Source organism: Onychomys torridus, chromosome 3 (assembly GCF_903995425.1).
Source record: "Onychomys torridus chromosome 3, mOncTor1.1, whole genome shotgun sequence".
Taxonomy (NCBI): Eukaryota; Metazoa; Chordata; class Mammalia; order Rodentia; family Cricetidae; genus Onychomys; species Onychomys torridus.
In genome coordinates, this window is record NC_050445.1 from 153,136,856 (window position 1) to 153,160,875 (window position 24,020).

At 38.9% G+C, this 24,020-nt stretch overlaps 1 protein-coding gene across 3 annotated transcripts in view; it reads right to left on the bottom strand.

Annotated features, from left to right (window-relative positions):
• Positions 1–20,180: 20,180 nt before the first annotated feature.
• Positions 20,181–24,020, bottom strand: part of LOC118579980 (solute carrier organic anion transporter family member 1A5-like) — a 41,658-nt gene continuing 37,818 nt past the window's right edge. For all 3 annotated transcript variants that reach the window (XM_036181818.1, XM_036181819.1, XM_036181820.1), the window contains 3 exons: positions 23,834–23,898; positions 22,668–22,785; positions 20,181–20,457 (listed from right to left, as the gene is read on the bottom strand). In XM_036181818.1, the coding sequence (XP_036037711.1) occupies positions 20,238–20,457; positions 22,668–22,785; positions 23,834–23,898 (403 nt within the window). In that variant the 3' untranslated portion in view covers positions 20,181–20,237. The remainder of the gene's footprint in view (positions 20,458–22,667; positions 22,786–23,833; positions 23,899–24,020) is intronic.

The following is a 24,020-nucleotide window of genomic DNA, read 5'->3' on the forward strand; positions in this document are numbered from 1 at the left end:
ATCTCAAATTTGGCTCAAAGACTGTTGTTCTGATAGCAGTAATCAATACATCTTTTAATTATAATTGGATTAAGTCTATGATCTTTTCCCCAAGGTAAAGGAACTCCATAACAATACTTCTCATTTACCTCACTTGATTATACTTCATAGACTTGTTAGCTAATTTTGGTGATTTTACTGAAAGTAGCTCCCATAAGTTCATAGGGAGTGTCACTATTACAAGACATGGCTCTGTTGGAGTAGGCATAGTCTTGTTGGAAGAAGTATGTCACTAGTGGTGGGCTTTAAGGTTTCAAGTGCTCAATCCAGGCCCAAAGATTCTCTCTTTCTATTGACTGCTGATCCAGATGAAGAACTATCAGTTCCTTCTCCAGCACCATGTCTGCTGCTTGCATGCTGCCACACTTCCCATGTTGACAATGTACTAAGCCTCTTAACTATAAGCCTTCCCCAATTAAATGTTTTCTTTATAAGAGCTAACATGGTCATGATGTCTTTTCATTGCAATGAAACCTTGGCTAAGACATCAATAAAGTATAGTCTCTATAGACAACTCCTAGCATTGCTACTATTTTAAAATATATATTTATTGGGCATTGAGGAGAAAGATTTATGGGTAAAGTATTTGGGATGCAAATGGAAAAACCTGAGTTTGGATCCTCAACACCTACCAAAAAAGCCAAATGTGATGAGACAATGGTACATGTCTGTTACTCCAGTGCTGCAAGGATGGAGACAAGGGGTTCACAAGGGTTCACTAGCCAGCCAGTCTAGTTATAATCAGTGAGCTCTACATTCAGTGAGAGACCCTGTCTCAAAAACTAAAGTGAAGTGTTAGGGGAAGACACCAAGATGAACTAACCCCTGGCCTCTACACGTGCATGCACAGGACATCTATCCCACCTACACACACATATGTCACACATGCACACATACGCAAAACAGTAAGAATAAGTTTTAATAGGAAATTTGTGTCTTAAAAACAACATTTACAAAGCTTATTCACTGGTTTTAATCCTTTTGTTTAGTTTCTATTTTTGTTTGTTCTTTCCATTTCCTGATTTTTTCCAGCTGTTATTCAATACTTTGATAGTTTTTTATTTCAAACTCTGATCCTTGTCCTACAATTAGAAAAAAAAATAATAATGCTGTCAGTTTGCTTCCAGGATTCATACTGTGAAAAATACTGGTATCAGATGTTTGTTCTTTCAACATACTATTTCTCAATTATACTCAGAAGCTAAACATCAAATATTTTTAAAGGTGTTCAGGGATGAGCATCCTAGCCACATAGCTTGGCCAAGATATCACCCATGGTTGTGAGAGATGGGGGGGGTGAAAGATCCATAGAGGGTAGAAGAGAGCAAAGGAAGCCTGCTGTGCATGGATGACATAGATGCTAATAGCATCCCCATCATTTGTGGTCCCTTCAGGAGTCATTTTGTCGTTGGACTAGCTAAGGATTATAGGCCTCTTTTTGTACTCCTTTGTAGTCCCTCCATGGTTTCATTTGGGGAAGAGGAATTATCAGTGTTTTGAGGAGGTGTTTTTAGAGACTGCTCAAAGAGACACAATCTTGCCATGAGTTCTTCAGCTTCCATATGTCATCCCTAGATATCATAAGACATCTTTCTTTTTTTTAAAAAAAGATTTATTTATTTATTATGTATACAGAATGTTTACGTGCAGGCCAGAAGAGGACACCAGATCTCATTACAGATGGTTGTGAGCCACCATAAGGTTGCTGGGAATTGAACTCAGGACCTCTGGAAGAGCAGTCAGTGCTCTTAACCTCTGAGACATCTCTCCAGCCCAAGACATCCTTCGAACAGAGCATTTCCAGTGCATCCTTTGGCACATCTTCCTGCTAATATACCAACAGCCAGACAAATCACTGATAACCAGAACCTAGTGCACATGCAGGTTAATGATGACCTGATCACACATTTTCCTATGGATCGCAAGGCAGAAGCAGCAAACCTGAGAACCACTTAACTGGATCTAAAGATTTCCCAGAGCCATTGCATAGTGTCTCACATCTGAGGTCACAGACCATGTGTGAAAGCAGTATTCAGTTGCCAGGGCACAAAGCCAGTCATGGTCCAAGTTGTTAGGACACAGTTGTTTAAGTGACAATATCCTTAGCTCCTTCAGAGATGGTCTTTGTTTTAAAAACTGCAATCAGATCCCTTTATCTTTCAGATTGACAATTATGATGCTGCACTCTCTTTCAATGGCTTGGTCCTTTCTGCAAGGCTGTCTTTTGAAAGAAAGTACATTCTACCATCACTTTTGGGGGGAACATATCAAGTACACAGGGAATTCCATGCATCACCAAGGAATAATCAATCCTGCTTCCCTGACACATTCAAAAAGCTCCTTCTCTGTTTCATCATCAGTATTTAGAATCATCAGTAGGGGGTGTGAAATGTGTTGAGTTTTTGGTTTGTTCTTATTGCATCTGCAGCTGTGGACTGAACCATCAGAACTGTACATCAAAAATACCATATCAAAACCCTGGATAAGCAGACACTGCTCCCCCCACTTGGGAGAATGGGGATGCTATTTTGTTCATAGAAAGAAGTTGCTTTTTAAATTTTATTTATTATTTTTATTTATGTGTGTCTATGTGTGACCACAGAGTATAGAAGAGGATGTTTAAGCCCTGGAGCTGGAGTTATGATGCTTGAGATTCGCTGACATTTGTACTGGGAATGAAACTTGGATTCTCTGCTAAAGCAGGAATTGCTATTAACCACTAGGCAATCTTTCCACCTACCAGTTATTTTTAAAGACAGGGAGTTGTTGGTTTTTTTAATTATATCTAAACTTTTGTTCAAAGATTTATTCCTGACATCTATGTACACAGGGACCTGAAGTTTGTGTAATGGAATTTCTCATACTTTTAATGCGCATTATTCATTAATGAGGGCTCTACTTATCTGATAAAGGTAACATAAGGCCACCAAGAGTGAAGCCTTGAGAATAAGTGTCATAATGCAAATGTATTTGACACTTTCTTTTTAAAATATTTTTGTTTTATAATTAATTTAATTTTACATATCAACCATGGATTCCCCTGTCCTCCCTCCTTCCACCCCCAGCCTTACTCCCCCACAATCCACACCCCATTCCCACCTTCTCCAAGGCAAGGTCTCCCCTGGCGAGTCAGCCCAGCCTGGTGGATTCAGTTGAGGCAGGTCCAGTCTCCTTCTCTCTGCACCAAGGCTGAGCAAAGTGTCTCAGTATAGGCCCTAGGTTCCAAAAAGCCAACTCATGTACCAAGGATAGGTCCGGGTTCCACTGCCTGGGGGCCTCCTAAACAGTTCAAGCTAATCAACTGTCTCACTTATCCAGAGAGTCCAGTTCCATGGGGGCTCCTCAGCCCTTGGTTCAGAGTTCATGCATTTCCACTAGTTTGGCTATTTGTCCCTGTGCTTTTTCCAATCAAGGTCTCAATAGCTCTAGCTCATATAATCCCTCCTCTCTCTCACCTATTGGACTACTGGAGCTCACCTGGGGCTTGGCTGTAGATCTCTGTATCTGCTTCCATCAGTCACTGGATGAGAGCTCTGTCATGACAGTTAGGGTGTTTGGCCATCCTATACCAGAGTAGGTCAGCTCAGGCACTCTCTTGACCATTGCCAGTAGTCTATAGTGGAGGTATCCTTGTGGATTTCTGGGGACCTCTCTATCACTCTGCTTCTTTCTATTCCCATGAAGTATTCATCTATCATCGTATCTTTTTCCTTGTTCTCCTACTCTGTTCCTGATCCAGCTTGAACCTACTGCTCTCCTAAGCTCTCTTTCCCCTGACCCTTGCCCTCCCTTACCCCCTTCACCCCCAGTTTGCTCATATAGATCTCATCCATTTCTCTGTCATTGGGTGATCCCTGTGTCTTTCTTAGGGTCCTCTTTACTGGGTAGCCTCCCTGGAGTTGTGAGTTGCAGTCTGGTTATCCTTTGCTTTATATCTAGTATCCACTTAGGAGTGTGTACATACCATGTTTGTCTTTCTGAGTCTGGGTTACCTCACTCATGATGATTTTTTTCAAGTTCCATTCATTTGCCTGCAAACCTCATAATGTCATTGTTTTTCTCTGCTGAGTAGTACTCCATTGTGTATATGTACTACATTTTATTTATCCATTCTTCAGTTGAAGGGCATCTAGGTTGTTTCCAGATTCTGGCTATTACAAATAATGCTGCATTTTTTTTGGGGGGGGGCGGGGGGGAGGTAAATGCTGAATGATCAGAGAAGCAGAAAAAGTCACAGCTACCTCACCTTGCCAATTTCTCAGCTGATCCTGTCTCCTCAGATTGGATGCCTCTCAGCTGAACTGTGTGAAAACTGTGTAGCCCAGGATGGCCTCCTGCCTCTGCCTCCTTCAGCAAATCCTACCGGCATGCACCACCACAACCGGCTGTATCTTATGTACATAAAGTTTCCATCAATGTATTTGAAAGTGTCTGGATTTATGACTTACTTTATTCCATTACTATAGAAGCATCTTCCAACTGTTATATTAGAACATGGAATTTGGAGTAACTTAAGTCTGTGTTCCCATGCCATAGTCACTCAAGTTTGGTTCCAGAATAAATTATCTCTTTCCTCCTTTGAAAAAAAAAAAAACAAATAATGCTGCTATGAACATAGTGGAGCATGTGTCCTTGTGGTATGATTGAGCATTCCTTGGGTATATGCCCAAGAGTGGCATAGCTGGGTCTTGAGGCAGGTTGATTCCCAATTTTCTAAGAAAGTGCCATACTGATTTCCAAAGAGGCTGTACAAGTTTGCATTCCCACCAACAGTGGAAGAGCATTCCCCTTGCTCCACATCTTCACCAACATAATCTGTCTTCAGCGTTTCTTGATCTTAGCCATTCTAATGGGTGTAAGGTGGTATCTCAGAGTTGTTTTTATTTGCATTTCCCTGATGATTAAGGATGTTGAGCAATTCTTTCAGCCATTTGATATTCTTCTGTTGAGAATTCTGTTTAGCCCTATATCCCATTTTTAATTGGACTGTTGGTTATTTTGATGTCTAATTTCTTGAGTTCTTTATATGTTCTGGATATCAGCCCTCTGTCAGATGTAGGTTTGGTGAAGATCTTTTCCCATTCTGTAGGCTGTCATTTTATCTTGTTGACCATGTCCTTTGCCCTTCAAAACATTGTTTTGTTCCTGATTTTAGTGGAATCACTTTGAGTTTCTCTCCATTTATTTTGATGTTAGCTGTTGGCTTGCTGTAAATTGCTTTTATTATGTTTAAGTATGTTCCCTGTATTCCTGATCACTGCAAGACCTTAATCATGAAGGGGTGTTGGATTTTGTCAAATGCCTTTTCTGCATCTAGTGAGATGATCATGTGGTTTTTTTCTTTGAGTTTGTTTATATGGTGTATTACATTGATGGACTTTTATATGCTGAACCACCCTTGCATGCCTGGGATGAAGCCTACTTGATCATGGTGGATAATTTGATGTATTCTTGGATTCTCTTTGCCAATATTTTATTGAGTATTTTTGTATCAATGCTCATGAGGGAAATTGGTCTGTAGTTCTCTTTCTTTGTTGCATCTTTGTTTGGCTTGGGAATCAGGGTAATTGTAACATCATAAAAGGAGTTTTGTAACATTTCTTCTGATTCTATTGTGTGGAACAATTTAAAGAGCATTTGTATTATCTCTTCTTTGAAGATCTGGCTTTTTTGGTTGAGAGAATTTAATGACTGTTTCTACTTCCTTAGCAGTTATTGGTCTATTTAAATAGTTTATCTTGTCTTGATTTAACTTAGGTATGTGGTACCTATCCAGAAAATTATCCATTTCTTTTAGATTTTCCAGTTTTGTGGAGTAGAGGTGTTTGAAGTGTGAACTGATGATTCTCTGGACTTCCTTAGTGTTAGTTGTTATGTTTCCTTTTTCATTTCTGATTTTGTTAATTTGGATGCTCTCTCTCTGCCTTTTGTTAGTTTGGATAAGGTCTTGTCTATCTTGTTGATTTTCTCAAAGAACCAACTCTTCGTTTCATTGATTCTTTGTATTGTTCTCTTTGTTTCTATTTTATTGATTTCAGCTCTCAATTTGATTATTTTTCTGGCATCTATTCCTACTGGGTGACTTTGCTTCTTCTTATTCTAGGGCTTTCAGGTGTGCTGTTAAGTCACTAGTGTGAGATTCTTTATGTGGGCATTTAGTGCTATGAATTTTCCTCTTAGCACAACTTTTATAGTGTCCCATAAGTCTGGGTATGTGGTATATTCATTTTCATTGATTTCTAGGAAGTCTTTAATTTCTTTCTTTATCTCTTTCTTGACCCATTGGTGATTAAGTTGAGCATTATTAAGTTTCCATGAGATTGTAGGCTTTCTGTAATTTTTGTTGTTGTTGAAATCTAACTTTAAACCATGGTGGTCTAATAGAACATAGGAGGTTATTCCAATTTTTTTTGTATCTGTTGTGATTTGCATTGTAGCTGAGTGTGTGGTTGATTTCAGAGAAGGTTCCATGGGGTGCTGAGAAGAAGGTATATTCTTTTTTTGTTAGGATGGAATGTTCTGCAGATATCAATTAAGTCCATTTGCATCATAACATCAGTTAAGTCCCTTATTTCTCTGTTAAGTTTCAATTTTGCAGATCTGCCCAGTGGTGAGAGTGGGGTGTTGATGTTTCCCACTATTAATGTATGGGGTTTTATGTATGATTTAAGCTTAATAATGTTTCTTTTACATATGTGGCTGCCCTTGTGTTTGTGGCATAAATGTTCAGAATTGAAACTTCATCTTGGTGTATCTTACCTGTGATGAGTATGGAATGTCCTTCTTGATCTCTTTTGATTGATTTTAGTTTGAAGTCTATTTTGCAGGATAGCTATACCAGCTTGCTTCTTAAGACAATTTGACTGGAAAGACTTTTCCCAGCCTTTTATTCTGAGGTTAGTGTCTATCTTTGAAATTGAGATGTTTTTCTTGTAGAAAGATGTATCAGGCTTTTGTATCTATTTTGTTAGCCTGTGTCTTTTTATAAGTGAATTATGTTCATTGATATTAAGGGATATTAATGACCAGTGATTGTTAGTTCCTGTTATCTTTTGGTGGTAGTGTGTGTACTTCTCTTCTTTGGGGTTTACTGCTGTGGTGTTCTCTATTGCCTGTATTTTCATGGTTGTATCGGACTTCCTTAGGTTGGAGTTTTCCTTCTAGTGATTTCTGTAGGGCTGGGTTTGTGAATAAGTATTGTTTAAATCTGGTTTTGTCTTTGAATGTCTTGTTCACTCTGTCTATGATGATTGAAAGTTTTGCTGGGTATATTAATCTAGGCTGACATCCATGGTCTCTTAGTGTCTGCATTATATCTGTCCAGGTCCTTCTGGCTTTCAAAGTCTCCATTGAGAAATTGGGTGTTATTCTAATGGGTTTGCCTTTTTCCTTTGCTGCTCTTAATATTCTTTATTTATTTTGTAGGTGTAGTTGTTTGATTATTATGTGGTGAGGGGACTTTTTTGGGTGTCTAGTCTATTTGGTGTTCTATAGGCTTCTTGTGTCTTCATAGGTATTTCCTTCTTTAAGTTGGGAAAGTTTTCTTCTATGATATTGTTGAATATATTTTCTGTGCCTTTGAATTGGTATTTTTCTCCTTCCTCTATCCTTATTATTCTTAGGTTTGGTCTTTTCATGGTGTCTCAGATTTCTTGGACATTCTGTGTTATGTCTTTTTTGTCTTTGGAATTTTCTTTGACTGATGAATCCATTTCCTCTATTGTATCCTCTACACCAGAGATCCTCTCTGCTACGCCCACAGCTGTGACACCTGTGTAGCTGTAGCAAGTATGCCACTGCGCTGGGGCCCAGCAGCTGAAGGGTTGAGGTTAGAGCTTCCTGGAGCGTGGCCTCAAGTGGTTCCCCCACAATCAGCGATCGTCATGCAGCCTGAGGATCCCAGGTAGCCCTGGAGAATGAATGGCCTTGACAACAGTCCTTGTTGGCACTAATCATGATCTTTCTCTGTATGTCTTATCTGTGTGTTCTCCAGTTAACAACACGACCAGTACAGGTCGGCACCAACATGACTGACCCAGATGACCCTGTACCCGGAGCACCTCCATTTATCAGACCAGTGTATAAGGAAGCTCAAAAGACTTCCTCAAATACATCTCTGGGGTCGTTCCTGTTTAGAGTAGAGCAGCACGAGCTCTTGTCAGAAACACAGCCAGAGAGCCCAAAACTAAAGTAAAAATAAAAATGTTACTAGGGAATAAACATAGCGTGCCAGACCCTTCTAGAGAGAAAGAGTTAGAGAAAATTCCTCAGCACACACTTCCCGGGGGGTATACACAGTACTTTTTAGGAGGGAGCTGGTGGACAGCCCCTAGGTGGACCCCCGAAAGTGGAAGTTACCTAGAGCCGCTCCCATATACAGGAAGTTATGATGAAGTTGGGAACAGATGGGTAAATTATGAGGGGAAAAAACGGCTTGGAAAGCAAATGGATATATGATAAAAAAAAATATATATATAACCCAGACTGGCAAGAGTTTGGCTCCCCACAGATGTGGTCGCTGGCGCGAGACAGATTTCACAAAATTCTGAGATCATGCCTTCAGACAATAGCCACAGTGAACTCCCGCTGCGGAAGTGATACACAAAAATAGATATGGATGTCTCTTGTTATTGTTTCTTGCTGATTCTGAGTAATTGTAAAAAATAATGGTCTGATGTAACCCCCTGCCAAGTTCCTCGATTGTAAAAGTATATAAGCATTGCCTATACAGAAGGAAAATTGCAGCAGCACATCAACATATGTGTCTGTCTGTCATTCTCCTCGGCGATTCCTGACTTCTCCTTGAGCCTTCTCCCTGGTTCTCCCGCAGTGGTGGTCTCCCTCTGGGTGGTCTGCGGCACCTCTCTTCCATCTCTTCTATTCTGTTGGTTATGCTTGCTTCTGTGTTTCCTGTTCGTTTACTCAGATTTTTTATTTCCAGCATTCCCTTTGTTTGTGTCTTTTTCATTGTTTCTATTTCCCTTTTCAGGTCTTGAAGTGTTTCCCTCACCTTTTTAATTGCTTTTTCATGGCTTTCTTTAAGGTATTTATTGCTTTCTTCCAATTTTTTATTTGTCTTTTCCTCTATTTCTTTATAGATTTCTTTCATTTTTTTTTTGTTCGTCTGTAGTAGGTAGCCATCCCAGCATTGGCCTGGAAGTTCCAACCCCCATTGAAGCTTTGGTCATGGTCAAGCCCACAAGGTGGGGCTGAGAGAGGAAGCAAAAGACCCAGGATGGAGAGGAGAGGTCTCCCTCCCTCAGCCTCCTCTCCAGCTGGTGGGTACCTAAACCTGCCTGCAAAGTTCCATTTAACCAGGGGACGCCTACATGGTTCCATTCCTGAAAAAGGGAGCAGCTAGTCCGGTCTCAGTTCCCTAGCTTAGCCCCTAGACCAGCGAAAACCGCTGTGAGTGAGGCATTCCCACTCCTCCCTGAGTGCCGGCTCCCCGCCATCTTGGCTCCTGCCTTCAGCTGCCACCAGCCAAGGTTGCCAGCAGGCCCTGCTTTGGACCTACACCAACTCCTCCTGCTGGCTGAAAAGTGCTACTGCACCCCCCCCCAAACCACGGGAAGGTAAGTTTATTTCAAGTAAAAGTACTTGATAATTTTACACCTTAAAACTGACTAACAAATTTTGAGTAATTCTTGTACTATGGCTGACAACATTACCTCACAAGAATTTAAAAACCTTTTTGCCTGTATGATGAATGAACATTTTCCTGGAAATATACGACCTCCCTAAGGCATATCTGGCCTGTACCATTTTGACATTCATTGTAATAATTCACACAGTGTTCAAACACTGGTTTAATAATAAAAACAAAGGTAAATCATTATTGGGACTGACACAGGCTTTAAAAGATAACAATGAAGGCTTACAGAAAAAGATTCTTTCTATGGAATCTGCTGACCAGGACTTACAGGCTTTAAAAGATAGCAATGAAGGCTTACAGAAAAAAGATTCTTTCTCTGGGATCTGCTGACCAGGACTTACATAAAAATATTCTCTCTCTGGAATCTGCTAACCAGAATTTACAAAACAAGCTTGTACCCAAAATTGCTTTTATTGATAATAAATATGAGTATTTAATGGATAAAACACTAACTCTCCAGAGTGAAGTTATAACTACTCAGACACTATATAAGGAAAAAAATTATCATTACTTGATAAGATAAGTTCCATGGAATCATGTGATTCCATGAACAATCTAAAATCCTTTACAAGAGAGGAGGTTTACTCCCTGGAACAGGTGCTCATTTACAAGCCCTGGAGGAAACTCTCAATAAACATGACAAGGGGCCTAATAAGCAGAAGGGCAAGACCATACAAGTTGTAACATCTCCAAATGGCTCTCATACAATGGCTTATCCTGTTATCATCAACAGATGACACATGCCCCAAGCCATATACGACATATACATTGCAACCAATTTCAACAAAGGACTTTAAAAATATAAAGGAAGCAGTAGTTACACATGGGATACACTCCACATATGTAAAACAGATGTTAAATTCGTAGTCTACCTCACATAGAATCATTCCAGATGACTGGCAACAGTTAATTTCAGCTGTTCTAGAATATAGCCAACAGTTACAATGAAAAAGCTGGTTGAGAGCAGAGACAAGAAATTTAGAACAACAAGGTAAACTCAGAGGTTTTGAGATCTCCCAAGAACAAATACTTGGTGAGGGATGTTTTGCTGACAGGAATGTACAAGCCATTTATGATGAGCATACAATATCCCTATGCCGTACAACAGCTCTAAATGCTTGGAAAAAAAATTCCAGAACCTGGAAAAACAACTGAGGTATACACAAAGATATTTCAGGGACCACACAAACCCTTCACTGATTTTTTTACAAAGACTAAACACAGCTATAACAAAAGCTATGTCAGATAAAGAATTAAGAAAAGTATTAACTGAGTCCTTGGCATTCAACAATGCTAATACAGAATGCAAAAAAAAAAAAAAATACTTACACCATTAAAGATCAGATCAGCTCCTTTGGAAGAATGGATTCAGTATACTAATGGTGTTGAGTCTCTTAACTACAGTAATGAGGCTTGGATAGGAGAGACAAATCCCAGAGGTGAAAGAAGGCCCCATGGTACCAAATGTTTTAAATGTGGTACACCAGGTCATATAAGTAAAAACTGTACGTGGAATAATCCTAGAAGTAATACTCCTTCTAGGAATAGCCTAAACAGGAGACCCCAACCACCTCCTGGATTATGTAGAAGATGTGGCAAAGGCCAACATTGGACCAGTGAGTGCAGATCAAAAATAGATATACCAGGCAACCCTTTACTGGTGGGAAATGCCTCAGAGGGCCTTTTGCAGGGCCCCAAATCAAATGTGGTAAGAACATTCCCAGCCACTGTGGAAGACATTCCTCTCCAGGACAAGTGAATAAACCAATGCCTAATGTAAAAACCGATACTGCAATGGATGATAAAACAGCTCTGATAGATGAATCACAGTTTACAAAGAACACAATAAAATAAATATTTTGACAGACTTCCATAAATGAACAAAGACCAAAACTTAAAATTCAAATTAATGGCTTGGTTCTGGAGGGCCTGGTAGACACAGGTGTGGATGTGACTATAATTACACCAAAATCATGGCATCCGAATTGGCCTCTTCAAGAGGTAGATGTCCAACTTTGAGGAATTAGCACTATATCTCATATAAAACAGAGATTGAGATGGGTTGAGTGCATAGGGCCAGAAGGACAGAGAGGAAGGCTGAAGCTACATGTAACAAATATAGCAGTAAATCTATGGGGCCAAGATCTGTTACAACAGTGGAATACCCAGATTAAAATTCCTACACTCTCAAAAAAAAAAAGTCAATGCATGTTTCTAGGAATAATGTCATAACGTGCTATAAAAAAACAGTCACCAACCATTCAGGCTGTACACAAACAGAGCACAACTGCTGTTAAACTCTCAAAAGTACCACTGCCTTACCTTTAAAATGGCTAACTAATAAATCTGTCTGGGTTGGACAATGGCCTTTGACAAAAGAGAAGATACAAGCTTTAGAATAGCTGGTTCAAGAGCAGTTAAATGCTCAACACATAAAGAATCTACCAGCCCTTGGAATTCTCCTGTATTTCTTATTTTTTTAAAAAAGTCTGGTAATTGGAGAATGCTGACAGATCTGAGAGCTATTAATAAAGTAATTCAGCCAATGGGCTCCCTACAGACTGGGATGCCCTTGCCCTCTCTGCTACACAAAGAATGGCCTATAATAGTTATTGACTTAAAAGACTGTTTCTTTACCATACCCTTACAAAACAATGATAGAAACTGCCTTCACAGTTCCTAATTATAACAATTCTCAGCCAGTCAAGAGATATCAATGGAAGGTCCTCCCACAGGGAATGTTAAACAGCCCTACCTTATGCCAATACTTTGTGCAAAAACCATTGGAGATAATTCATGTAAAGTTTCCACAATCCATAATTTATCACTATATGGATGATATCCTATTAGCTGATCCAAAGTTAGACACATAACAAAGCATGTTTGAAGAAGTAAAAAAGGTTTTGCCTCACTGGGGACTGCAAATTGCTCCTGAAAAAATACAAAGAGGAGATTCTATTAGTTACTTAGGATATAAGATAGAGTTGCAAAAAATTAGACCCCAAAAGGTACAACTGAGGAAAGATCGATTAAAGACTCTTAATGATATTCAAAAGTTGTTAGGAAGCATTTCCAACTTATTGGTTATCATGGAAATACCCAAAGATGAACTACAAAATTTGGCTAATATTCTAGAAGGGGACAAAGAATTAAATAGTCCAAGAGAATTATCAGCCAAAGCTGAGAAGGAATTGGCTCTAGTAGAAAAGACTATTTGAGAAGCACATGTGGATTGTGTGGATACAGAACTTAAATGCATTCTTGTCATATTCTCCTCCAGACATTCCCCCACAGGAATTTTAATGCAGAGGGAAGATACTATATTAGGATGGATATTCCTACCATGTAAACCAAATAAGAAATTAAAGACTTATATAGAAAATATCTCTGATTTGATTCAAAAAGGTACATTAAGACTTCACCAGTTGACAGGAATGGACCCAGCAGAAATTGTAGTACCTTTAACTAATAAGGAAATTTCATCACTATGGAAAGATAATGAATACTGGCAGAGAGCCTTCAGTAACTTTGTGGGAGAGATTAACAACAATTATCCCAAAAGCAAGAGGATACAATTCATAAAGAAGACTGAATGGGTCCTTCCTCACATTGTAGGACACAAGCCAATTTCTGGAGTCCTCACATTCTATACTGATGCAAATAAATCAGGGAAAGCAGGATACAAATCAGGAGACTTAAGTAAAGTGGTACAAAGTCCATACAGCTCTGTACAAAAGGCAGAAATGTATGCTGTTCTTATGGTACTGATGGACTTCACAGAACCCCTCAATATAGTCACTGACTCTCAATAAGCAGAGAGAGTTGTTTTACATATTGAAACTGCTGAATTTATTCCTGATAATACAGAATTAACTTCATTATTCATACAATTGCAGGAAATCATCAGGAAAAGGGAACATCCATATATATATGGATATATCACATATCCCATACAGGTCTGCCAGGACCTCTAGCACAAGGTAATGATGAGATTGATCAGTTACTAATATGTAATGTGCTAGAAGCCTCGGAATTTCATAAGAAACACCATGTAAATAGCAAAAGTTTGAAGAAGGATTTCTCCATTACTTGGCAACAAGCTAGGGATATTGTGGAAAAAAAGTCCTACTTGTTCCTTCTATAACCAAACTCCATTACCTGCAGGGAGCAATCCAAAAGGTATACATAGAAATGAAATTTGGCAGATGGATGTGTTTCATGTTGCAGAATTTGGAAGATTAAAGTATGTACACCATACCATTGACACCTATTCTGGATTTCAGTGGGCAACTCCTATGAGTTCTGAAAAGGTTGATTCTGTGATTATACACCTATTAGAAGTTATGGCCATCATGGGAATACCTGTACAAATTAAGACAGATAATGCCCCATCATATGTCTCCAATAAAATGAGACAGTTCTTTGCTTATTACAATATAAATCATGTTACAGGTATACCACACAATCCCGCAGGCCAAGCAGTCATAGAAAGATCCAATCGAACTTTAAAGGATATGTTCAATAAACAGCAACAGGTTACAATGACTCCTAGAAGTAGATTGCATAGTGCTTTATTAACCTTGAATTTTCTCAATGCTGATGAGAAAGGAACAACAGCTGCAGAGAGACATTGGACAACAGACAAAACTCCTGAGCTAATCCAACCGGTTTATTTCAAAGATGTGTTGACCTCAGAATGGAAACCTGGATATGTCCTACGTTGGGGAAGGGGTTTTGCTTTTGTTTCCACAGGAGAAGAAAAGCTATGGATACCAACAAAATTAATAAAAATTTGATTGAACAGGAGAAACCCCTTGATGAGGAGAAGTAAAAGATCATCCACCAATGTGACATCTCTTCAGGTTGTAAGAAAAATTTAACAATCAAAGGTTAGGGTAGGGTTCTATTTTTGTCTTTCCAGGATAACGGAAATACCCATCTTCCAGAAATCATAAGGCCTTGTATATCCAGATGTTTACAGCACAAAGAAAGAATCTATTGGTACCAATCTACACAGGGTAAGATATCACTGTCTAACATCTATATCTCTATCAATCTAGACTAGTCATGGTTCCAATTCAATTATAAACCAAGCTGGCTTTGGGGATGTAATTTGCTCACTCCTTCTCTAAACCCAAGCATATTGATATAAGAAAAGGTTGAGAGATTCTTCAGTCCCATATCAGAAGAGCCTTCTGATGTGAGACAGAAGGAAACCAATTATAAGGGACCATTGTCTTCAAGATTCTAATTCTCTCCATGCTTACTCTTGATTTCTTGGAATCCTTTCTTACATGTCATGACATCTTTAAATCCAAACCTTCCATTCTGATAAAAAATAAGCTTTTCCAATAGCAATCTCTGAAGTCTCGAGAAGGAAGATGGGGCCCCAACTACAACAACTCTACCCAATCCAGAATGATGCCATGGTAATCATCATCATACTACACTTCTTGCCAGAATTTCAGACAATCTTACCCATTACTCTGAGAGTTGCTGCAGAATCTACAGTTAGTCTAACTGATATTTAACTATCTGAGCTTTCTCACAATACCCAACAGAGATACCATCGCCCCCTAAACAGCAGGAAGCAATTCTAAGAAAACAATGCCCCTTCTCCCTAAGGTTTCATATTTCTCGGGGTTATGGATAATGGTTCTAGGGTTGGGGGTGGAAGAAACTGTTAAACTCAGTACTCTCCTTAAGGAAAGAAAATATGTCTCAAAAAAAAAGGGAAAAGAAGAAATGGAATGGATAGGTATAAGATATTATGGTAGACTATCGTATACATTAGTAAACAAATTTAGTAAAATAGCAGCCTTAGATAATTTGCACTATAATTTGCACTGTTATGAATTCTTATATGTTGATACAAATATAAACTTTTTATATTCCTATTTAAGATAATTTGTATATTGATACAAATACAGAACTATGTTTGTTATATTGTACACATATTTTTACTCTTATTTGAAATATTTGTATATTGATACAAATGTAAATTTGTATCTGTCATACTGTATGTATGTTCTACTTCTGTTTAAGATATTCTGTATACTGATATATATTTAGGATTATTATCATATTGCATATTGCACTATACATTCCTACCTCTGTTAAAGATATTTTGTGTATTGTCACAATTTAACGTCATTGTCCTTTTACTGTACATTTGCTTACAGACTGTTTGCCTTATTTATATGAAGCCTTAGTCTTTAGGTTATTTATGTAGATAAGACTTACAGATTTATTGTCACCTATGCTTGTTATCTCTATAATTATGTTAGTTAGATTATCCAGATTTATAAACACATAGGTCAGATGGACAGGTAATCTTCAAACACTTTGTGGACCTAGAGAATATGGCATTTAAATAACTTAGAATTCTGTTGACGTGAGACACAATTGCTCCTGGCAGCACCAATTTGATCCTGAGAGAATGTTGGGCTTCTAAGACATTTCCATTTGGAAGTTTGTCTTCTTGGCACAAATTGGCCCACTGGGCAAAGAACTGCCCTTGCCTCAATTGTTGACAGTACAAATGCTGTCCTTTCTGGACAAGTGGTGGACACAAAGAAAGCGACCACTATACTTTGCCAAGACAGGTAAGATGGTATCTCAGAAATCCTGTTTCTGAAAATGGTCTGTCAGATACTCTAGGCCTGTAGCCAATTTGAATGCACCAACAATGCTGAGAAACATTAGGTGACTGTCCAGGCTGCCAGCTGTCTCTGTCTACTCTTGCAAGACTCCCAAAAGTTGCTTGTGTCCTTCTCCCATTTCTCAGGTATCATTATATTCCTTCTCAGGTCTTTGATGAGGTTGAAGACTAGCAGTTACAGTTACAACTTAGTATATATACATATGTAATATCCTAGATAGAATATATTAAGTATTAGAATCAGGTTCTTTAGGATAGGACACCTTTTGGAATGATCTTTGTAACATGCCAACTACCCATGCTCTAGACTTCCCTAGATTTTAGTATGTATTTTGCTTGATATTGTTTGCATTTATTGTAATTCCAACTTAACTAGGTCATTATCCCTCATCACTCCTGGACAATATTTGATAACCATTTCTTTGTATATAGTCTTGTATTAGGTTAGAACCTTCTTATTTAGACAAAAGGGGGAGATGTAGTGGGTAGCCATCCCAGCATTGGCCTGGAAGTTCCAACCCCCATTGAGGCTTCGGTAATGGTCATGCCCACAAGGCAGGGCTGAGAGAGGAAGCAAAAGACCCAGGATCAAGAGGAGAGGTCTCGCTTGGTTCTGGGACCCTGGATGCTGGAGGTGGACCAAGCAGAGTTCTCCAGAGAACACTGCTGGACTGCGCTATACCTTTGCCAGACCCTACAACCTATCCCTTAATTTGTAAGTTACCCTACAAAATAAACCTCCCTTTTAACTATGTGGAGTGGCCTTAATAGTTTCACTAATATTTGTCTTTTTCTCAATGTCTTTTTTGATCTCTTCCACTTTTGTTTCTCTTTTCCTCAATTTCATTTTTTATTTTTTTTCTTGAAAGGCCTCTAGCATCTTCTTGATGCTATTCTTAAGGTTTCTTTCTTCTGCTTCTTCTACCTTGTGATGTTCAGGTCTTGCGTTGGAAGAGAGCTATGTTCTGGTGATGGTGTATTGTTCTTCTGTGTTTTTTGATGTTGCATTTTAACTTCTGGCAATTGTGGTTACATTGGGATTAAAGCTACAGTGACAAACTATCATATATTCTGTTAAGTTTAGTCACATAACAACGCTAAATAGAAAACTAATTCAGCTTCAGGTTTCTCTATCTCTTCCCTTGCTTCACCCCTGCACATCTGTCTGCTGTGCCATGATCACACCATAATGAAAATAAAGCTTAGAATACTACCCCATCTGCCCAGGCCTATTGGACAACATGAGGAGTCCTCAAGCATGTCAATGCTTACATTTGCTGGACTGCTTTTCCTACTAAGAAGTGTTAAGGAAGAATCTGTGCTTTTAGAACAAAAACTATTTCCTTTATAAAGTATGATTCCCAGGTAATGGGTATATACATGTGAGCATAGGTACCTCAAAGATCAGAGACATCAGATCCCCCAGAGCTAGTCACAGGTGGTTGTGAGCCTCCTGAAGTGGGTGGTGGGAACCAAACTCAGATCCTGTGTAAGAGCAGCACATGCTCTTAAATGCTGAGCCATCTCTCCACCTCCATGAAACTTTCCTTTTATAAGACACACTCACTAGTTCAGGAAATCGTAACAACTTAAAGATAATGGCAGAAAGTCCTTCAGTTAGATTGTCTACCTTTTCTTTTCTGTTGTTTGGGTTTGGACAACCCCCCAATGTGTTAAAAGCTTAGTCTTCAGCAAGGTGCTCTTGAAAGGTGGTTGAAGCATTAAGAGGTGGGGCCTAGAAGGAGGAAGTTGGGTCCATGATGGTAAATGCATGGAATAGATTCTAGGCCCTTTGTCCCCCCCCCCTCTCTCTCTCTTTGATTTCCAGCCAAAGTGGGGTCAGCAAATTCCTTCCTGTGAGTTTCTTCCCCAATGTGCTGCATAGACACAGGTCCAAAGCCACAGGGCTGACTGATCATAGCCGGAGACCTCTGGAGCAAAATAAGGCTTTCCTTCTTAGAAGTGGATTGGCCTCGGTTCCAGTAACAGAAACTGTCAACTTAACTCTCCCATAAACATTCTGGCTCCCTTGAAGAGCTTTTAAGATTCTCTAGCAGGTAGATGTTCTTTCTCACTTTACTATGCATAAATAACCACAGGATGTTGACCTCCATCCCTCATATTTCGTTTCATCATCCTCCCCATCTTTAGGGATTTATGCCATTTTTATATTATGGAATTCATTACCAAGGGAAGAAAAATGAGGAACAGAAAGAACTAGTTTTGGTCATGCTGTTGTCGTGAACCATGGCTTGTTGTTCCTTAAAAATCTCTTCATTCTTTATCATCACAAAATAAGATGAGTTCTGTGTCAGTTACTTTTCACTGTTGTGATAAAACACCACAAAGCAACCTGAAGAAGAAAAAAGGGTGGCTTTTGTTGTTGTTGTTTTTGTATTTTTTTTTTATGATTCCTGAGGGATGGAAAATAGAAATCCCTCATGGCAAGGAGGCATGACAGCCAGCAGCAGCCATGGTGACTGGAGCAGGAAGCTGAGATTTCAGATTCTCAACCAAAACACAAGGCAGAGGGAACTGGAAATAAAAGAGGTTTTTAACTCTCAATACCTAGCTTGGTGGTACACTTCCTCAATTAAGGGTGCACCTCCAATCCTCCCCAAGCAGAGTTATCAACTGGAACCCAAATGTCTTTATTCCTGAGCCTAGGAGGGACAGTTCTCAAACAAACCATCACAACTTGATTTTGATTTTAAAGTGCACCTTTAATTTTATTAATCCCAATGTTACAGCAATAGTCACACTTTACAACTTTCTACATTTTGTTTCATGTATTTATTTGTTTGATGGTGAGGAAGTACAGAAGAGGGGATAGGACAGTTTACAAGAGATGGTTTTCCTTCTTCATCCCAGGGATCAAAATTATCTTGTCAGACGTGGTGCAAACACCCCTTTCCACTGAGCCATCCAGCCGGCCCCTGTGAAATCACTTTACTATAAGATGATTTTGAAATTTAATAACCAGGTGCTCTTAGGACCCATGAGTAAATTGAACACTGGATCAAAGAAGCCACCTGCATATGAGAAGGTATTCTGTTGAACTGTAAATACTGCATCTATCCTTGACTTTTAAAATATATTTGGTTTTATTATCAGTAGTTTACAATGGGGTTGCCACAAAATAGGCAAGCATTCTACTACTGACATAGAGTTCTGTCTCCCAAAAGGCCTTTGGAAGGCCTTGCTTTCTCAAATACTGGTTTTTAAAAAAGAATTTCATGCCCAGTTTTGAATTACTATTAAAAAAAAGTTTGAACCATCTTTGCTACAATATTTTTAATATTGTTATAAACAAAGTGATTAAAAGTTTGACAAGAGTAATAAAAGAATGGATTCAAAACAAGACGTCACACATTAATGAGAAGTCATATTTTGGAAGTAGCATGTCTCAAAAAAAAGTTTACAACACCTAAATAGACACAGACATGAGCAGATATCTTGCATGTTGATAGGATAATTATTCAACATGACACAACAAAAGATGCATATTTTCAGCTCTAAATACCTCCAACATTAAAGCATAAATTTTGTGAAATTGGATATTGTTTTAGGAATGGACAGTTTTAACGCTATTTGAAGATATGTGGGAAATACTCACGGGATTTGATTTGAGTTAAAAGAGAAAATGCTGTTTGAAAATGAAGACATCTTTAAAGTTTAGTGTGGGGTCACCATAGTCTTTCCTGGGAAAATCCTAAATGCAACCCTGATGTTCTAAAAATGCTATCAGTAAATATTTTTATCAGGAGTAAAATAATTTTTGAGGTCCTTAAGGATAAGAAAATAGTTCTTATAGTATTTTCATGATTCAAAAGAACCAAAGGCACACTCTGTCATGGCTTGTGCAGGCCAACAGAAAACTCATTACAGCTTAGTTTTCAGTTCCCCATCATTCTCAACCCCAGGACTTTTGTGCACATCCACGCACTCGCTTTTCTTCTCTGTGAGCTTTGTCTCTGCAAGTTCAGTGTCTGAAGACTCAATTTCCCCAAGGAGTTGGCACTTCCTCATAAGTATTAGAATGAAGAACGCTGGGAGAAAGCTTGATCCTCTAAGTAGTGCAGGCACGCCAATGTAAATGTTCCTGTTAAAAACAACTGATCTGTATTAATATAATTCTTAATGAGTTCAGTGGAAACTAACTTTTTATATTCTTACAAATCATTTATTGTTCAAACAAAAAACATCAGGTCATTATATTGCCCATGTAATTTATATAATCTACCTTGCTAAATTTTTAATTCTTTAGATTTGCTGAACTTGTCCAAGTTAAGCATGAAGAATGTGAAAGTTTCCTGAAATTAATTAGAAAATTTTCCCTTTCAGCATTCTGAGAATAACTTTTATACTGTTATAAGCATCTGTTTTTTGTAGATTTGATAAAAACATGTCTTCCGTTTTCTGGACTTAATGTGTTTGGGAAATAGGTAATGTAACATGTACATTTTAATAACTATGAAAGCATTCTTTCCTATTCTCAACATGTTTATAGGAAAATCTGGTATGATGGATAGGGCCATCAACTTTATATAATCTAGACTCTCCAGGGAACGAAGTTTCAGTGAAGGCCTGTATGGAGTATGTTGCCCAGTAAACATGTCTGTGGGAGATATTTTGGTTACATTAATTGAGGTGAGAAGAACTAGCACACAGTGGGTGGCGCAATTCCTTCAGCAGGAAATTCTCAACTATTGTAGCACAGAGAAAATGATCATGGCTACTTCTACAGAGAGAAAGTATAAATATCTTATATATGTAGAGATGATTAAGACTTCAGATACAGCAGTCTAGAAATAAAATTGAGGGGTTTTTTTTCTTACAATGGATAATAGATTAACAAATATCTTAGTTTATTCTCCTGCCACTATTATAAAAACCCTGACAAAATCAGTTTAAGGAAAATAGGGTGAATTTGCTCACAATTCTAGGTTACAGTCCACCATTCTTGGGATGTCAAGGCATCTGGAACTTTATCCAACACAGACACACTGACCTAAGTAGTTGAGGCCTTCCACACCTTTACTTCAGGCACACCAGGCTGAGAATGGGATAGTTGCTACCCCAGCCATATACACTTGGGGACAGGGCAATAGCCCACACCTTTCTTTTCCAGAATTTTTCAGTATCCTTCTCACCCAGAAAGAGACAGAACTGAGTCATACCTAGAGAGAGCCATAATTCATTTTGGCTGAAGTTGTTTTATGAGCAAGGAGGAGCACAAGTACAGTCTGTAGCAAAGAAAGTTTCTCTCTGGGCTTTCTTCAGCCTGCTTCCCTCAAAGGCCATCAAGGTAACAGCCTAAGTCTGGCTCAAGATCAGCCTGTCATAACCCCTGGGTGTAGGGCAGCAGTGAACCCACGATTCTTTCCTATACTGTTAATGACAGGGGCCTGTGTAGCACTGAGAATGGTGGGAACCATGTGGGTAACTGCCTTTTGTCTAAACAGAAGCATGAAAGCACACAACTGGATACACCCAGATCTCAGAGGCCAGGCCCCTGGTCTGCTGGGTCTTGGGGTTAATGGTTACAGTTATGTCGATGTGTGACAACATCTTCCCCCTTTGTGAAACTCTCTTTGTACCACAGTCACTCTACTGAGCTATGTCATGTTCATGAGGCAGGCAACCACTAAGTGCAGGGGAGCATCTATGGGTTCCCGGATATGAGACCATCTGTCAAATTCAGGCAGCAGGCCCCTTCTCAAGGAGGCCCCTGGCAACAGCACCAGGCATGCTGATAAACTGCAAGGGCCATCCACAGATTTGGGGTTCTTATTATCAGGCTGCAAACATGAGAGGGCTGTGACTATTCCAGGGCTAGAACATCAGAATCCATACTGCTTGAATATGCTGGGACCTCCATACTGACCCCCTGTGGATGGGAAGAGTCCTCCTCTCTATTCATAGATATGGGATGGTAGGGGCCAAGAGATTTGTTTCCACCAACAGTGCCATTGTTCCTGGTCTCTGCATCTTGCTGTCCTGTTTATCTAGTGTTCTGTTATGCTAGCTCAGCTCCAGATGCAGCTCTCCCCCTACTGCTCCAGGGCCTCTACACAGACACCCTGCTCCCTTTTAAAAGTATTATGAAGGGTTAGGTTAGGAAACCCACTCATGATAATTGTATCAAACACCTTAGAAAGAAGAAATATTAAAATACTTAAAAAGGAAGTTATACCATCCACATGCATTCTGAAAATGAAGCCAAATGTCATCTTTTCACTCAAGAAAATGTTAGATATGAATGAGGACAGTTTATGCACTACAAAAGTAGGTCTCAAAAATTAACTTTACCTGAAGTTATTTGTATCATAAATCCTGCATGCCCTTGGTTCACCACATTTCAGAGTTCCCCAGTGTAAACAGGTTCTGTCTATCAAGGCGCCAAAGTACATAGGTGCTGGAATGCCAGCTGCAGTGAGGAGAAAGAAAAACAGCCCATTGCCAGGAAGAGAGAAAAGAGAGAGATGTGTTATTTTATTTGGAGGTACCTCCAGTTCCCTATTAAATAAAAACAACATACCAAAATATAAATCAATGACTGCACTTTTAGATATTGTATTTTAATGTGAAGTTTCTAGATCAAACAAATAAAACTATGTAAAAATGCTAATAAAGCATTCATTATGTTTATAATAATGAACCCATGTATTTTCTCTAATGCCTTGTGCTAGTTCATCTAACTACCAAAACCATTTCCTCCTTTTTTTATTCTTGAATCTACTAAGGTATGAAAGGTGTAATTAAGTTCAGGTAAACTTTGGAAAGACAAGAAGAAACATTTCTCACTACTGCAGTTACCTCATTCTCAGACTAATTAAAATTTGCCATTTCTAATCACAAGGGCTTTAAACTTGAGTTCAGGGTTATGTGGACAGAGCACATGTATGTTAAGATACTACAAGGTCCTTGTAATTTCCTGGATGTGGACAGTTGGGATACTGCACATCCAGAGACAGATTCTCTTTTCTTCTCTTTTTTATCATGCATTGCCCCTTTTCTATGTCTGCCCTCATGTCCATCTGTAACTATCACATGGAGCCTTTGAGGGGATGTGGTGACTGAACAGGTCTCTCTCCTCCATGCACCTGAACCCTAAGATGCCATGAGATAGTATTGGAGCCTACAGCAGAGAATTCCCTGCTTTGCTGTCCTTAGCTGACATTCCCACAGATATATTTGAGAAGTGCCTAACTCATGACTTCCTGTGTTCTCCAACTAAAAGTATCACTAATGTTAGTGATCACCATGTTGAACACTGATATTTGGATGACCGGAACCTATGTTCCCATTATGGTGACTCATGTTTGATCCCAGAATAAAACCTCTTATTCCCTGTAAGGTGAGGGTTGTGATTTGGGTTAACAAGATAGTTGTTATCTTTTTATTCAGAGAAAATTAACTAGTTTACTAAGTACTTAGTATAGTATTGGTCTGATGTGTTAGGAAATTGTTCATACCAAATACTCTTGTACAAAATGCATGTAATCCAATTCCAAGTGACTTCTCTTCAGACTTGATACACCTGGAAAATACATACACATAAATAAAAGTACAACAAGCAAACCCATATCTGTCCTAGCATCCTTCTAGTGACTGTGATAGTTCATGATCCTAATGCTTAAGGTTTTCATTCTGTGGTGAGGA